Raw genomic sequence first — 3,157 nt, forward strand, 5'->3', positions numbered from 1 at the left:
TTTGATACGAGAGGATTCCCCTCCCCCCCCTACATACGCTTCAATATTGAAAGCTTTTTCTCCAACTGTGTGTCTTTCTATGACTTTGCTAAAAACCCTAGCATAGAGAAAAAATGGTGTAATTGTTATATGTTGTGACGTGTCTGCAATTTTAAAGCTTTTATAAATAAATTCTGTGACCATGACGACTGTGGCCGTTCTTTGATTTCGACTATTTCACCGGTGAAACAGTTTGAGGTTAGAAATAACAAGCCCAGAAGTCCTAAACAATTCTAAACCTTTATTTTTTTTCTTCCTAACAAGAGTGAAAAGAAACAAAGGCAACAGTAAAATGAAAAGTTTATACACAAACTCACGAAACTTTGTGTCCGCAATATCAACAATAATAATAATAATATAGTCATTTGAGCTCTTAAAGAAAACAAATAGAGACAAAGTGAAATTTGTCGAAGTAACCTTATTCTGGAAAGTGAAAATAATGACAGGGTGGATCAGAGTAAGCAGAATATGTAATGGAGTCATAAAGGATGGAATCTTAAAACAAAGCACTGAGCAGAAGGTAAGGATAAAAAGATAAAGCCAAAAGGTACGTATATTTATTTTGGAAAAGTAGCACCAAAAACATTAATGCCTGTTTTTAAACACCTTCCAAAATTGACTCGGGGTTTTGAAAAAAGCACGTCTCCTAGAAACAGCTTCAAACACAAGATTAAATACAACAATAACAAAAAAAGATGCATATGTAAATGTGTAACTGTGCCACTTGTCTCAGGTCAGCAGTTTTAAATCCTACACTGTAACGTCAGCGTCAGGATTCAGGCGTTAATAAGTTCAAATCACCCACAGCTTAACCGATGTCAGTGTGAGAGCTCAAATGAAGTGAAACTGATGCTGTTGGTCCTGAGACTGAACTAGCTTTTAACAACATGGGGAGTACAGCGTAAACTGGCTGATCTCTAACAGCTCCAAACCATAAAAGCTGCTTTAACGGCAACTCTCACATGGGTTCAACAGTCTCTGGAAAGAAATGTTCAGGGAAGAAAGTATGTTACAAAATAATGATGAGTTGGATACTGCTGGGTTTTTCGATGCATATGGGTGGAGTGTAGAAGAAGAGTCTTTAGTCTGTTAGTGTCTGATCACATGGTGAGGGATGAAGCAGGTGAGGAGGATGGATGTCCCGCATCTTTCTAGAACTTGACACTGTTTCTGGCACGGAAAGTCCTGCTGCTCACATTGAACAGATGTGTTTGAATGCAGCTCCCAGGTAGGCCGCATCACAAAATCTGTACAAACAGAAACATGATTACACTTTGGTTTGACCAGAACGAATCTGCAAGCATTTCTGAACAGAAAGGGGAAAAAAAAAGTCTCACCTCTGGATGGATTTCAACATTAAAGTGAGGAGGACAGTTTTTCTTGGACTGGGAGACGTCCAGGGGATGATCTGCTCCGTCTGCACTGCTGCCGCTGTGACCCTTTCGCTTCCTTTTTTCCTTGGGCCGTCCGCGACTCGTCCTCATCGCTTTCTGTTCTTCAAGCTCAATCTGTGAAGGAAAAGAAGGTTACAAATCCAGCAGCCAAATAAGGACAGCCTCTGTAGGCAGTTTTAATTACATATTCTGCTAATATTCAACAACAGAATTTCATAAACAACCTTAGAAGCAACTTAATTTCTGCCATCTGACCTACATCATGTAACCCTGACATACTGCACTGCTGCATTTCTGCATTTAAAAAAATAACTCACTAAGTATTTGGCCTGTAATCAACATAACCCTGATTATCTGACTTAACTGACAATTTTTTTCCCTCAGATTAGCCAACCTACATTTAAATTCAAGATTAAAACATTCTCAACTAATTTAAATTTAAGATCAACATAAATTAGCCTAATGGCGTTCAATCATTATTTTAATTGTCATTATTACTACTTCTACTGGGACTTTTAGTTGACTCATTTTAAATTTTTATTTCTGGTGATAAGAGATGTGGTCATGTGTACCATGGTGACTAATGCTGGAAAAGTTCAGTTTAAGAAACTGAACTTTTCAAGGCTGACCACGACCTGGATGACTAACAAAGTTTTACTAAAATAATGCTGATGGTTTTAAACTCCAGTACGAGTTTAGTGCTTTTTAACGGTTACCCAAATTCTGAACTTAAGCTAACAGTACGGTTAAAAACTTGTTAGTAGCGGTTCTACTCAGCTATTAAAATCACTCTTATAAGAACAATTTCTGATATAATATATTTACTTTTTTTTTTTTTAAATAACAGTCCTATATTTTAAAGCCAAATTTCAAATGAAGTATTTATTTCTAATTTTTTTTCTGGAAGTTCTAACATTTTAAATAATTTTGTTTGTGAAAAACATTTAGTTGAGCACAAGTTTAAACCGATAATACTTCAAAACAAAGAAATATTATCTAAAATGTGTAAAAATTCTCCCCTAAATATCACAGCCTAATTTACGCTGCAGTAATTAATCAAAACTAACAGAAGTTATGTACACATTTAAAAATAATCCTTTCCTTGTGTGTTTAACCATCAATAAAAGCCTCTATTGGCTGTCCCAAAGGTCATCTAACAATGTCACCTAATTCTTTAATTCAGGTTATTAAAAGCACTATAAATATAACTACATGACATAATTGAATAATTTCAGGTGTTCATTAATTCCTTGAAATCTTTATAATATCAATTTTAACTTAAAGGAAAGTTTTCAGGGTATAAAATACATGGATTTATTAGAGTGCATCCAAAAAACATAAAAAAAATGACTTTATAAATTATATTTACATTTTGCTTTGTAATAAAGTTGGGATTTTTATATATAGAGGACTCGTTTTTAATGGGGAAACAAAGTGAGTCTCTGTGCTGAATGCAGGCAGAGTTTAATGTAGGGCTGCACATAACCATTATTTAGCAAATTGATGAATCTGTCTGTTCTTTTTTAAATTAGTCAGGTAATAATTAGATAGCAAAAGGTTCCTTAAAGCTACAGTGTGTAATTTTCAGCGACATCTAACGTTCAGACTGCAGACCGCAGCAACATGAAAATCTCCCCCCCACCGCTTCTCCCCCCCCAACAGTACGGCGAGCGTTACGGGACAAAATGTCTTCCACGACGTCCGCATCACCTACCTTCTCAAGT

The 3,157-nt window shown here is 35.8% G+C and overlaps 1 protein-coding gene across 3 annotated transcripts in view; it reads right to left on the reverse strand.

Moving 5' to 3' along the window:
• Positions 1 to 294: 294 nt before the first annotated feature.
• Positions 295 to 3,157, reverse strand: part of LOC107095075 (lysine-specific demethylase 5C-like) — a 34,630-nt gene continuing 31,767 nt past the window's right edge. For all 3 annotated transcript variants that reach the window (XM_015391048.1, XM_015391046.1, XM_015391047.1), the window contains 2 exons: positions 1,377 to 1,547; positions 295 to 1,286 (listed from right to left, as the gene is read on the reverse strand). In XM_015391048.1, coding sequence (XP_015246534.1) covers positions 1,278 to 1,286; positions 1,377 to 1,547 — 180 coding nt within the window. In that variant the 3' untranslated portion in view covers positions 295 to 1,277. The remainder of the gene's footprint in view (positions 1,287 to 1,376; positions 1,548 to 3,157) is intronic.

The sequence above is a fragment of the Cyprinodon variegatus genome, unplaced genomic scaffold, assembly GCF_000732505.1.
Source record: "Cyprinodon variegatus isolate N-32 unplaced genomic scaffold, C_variegatus-1.0 Scaffold522, whole genome shotgun sequence".
Classification (NCBI taxonomy): Eukaryota; Metazoa; Chordata; class Actinopteri; order Cyprinodontiformes; family Cyprinodontidae; genus Cyprinodon; species Cyprinodon variegatus.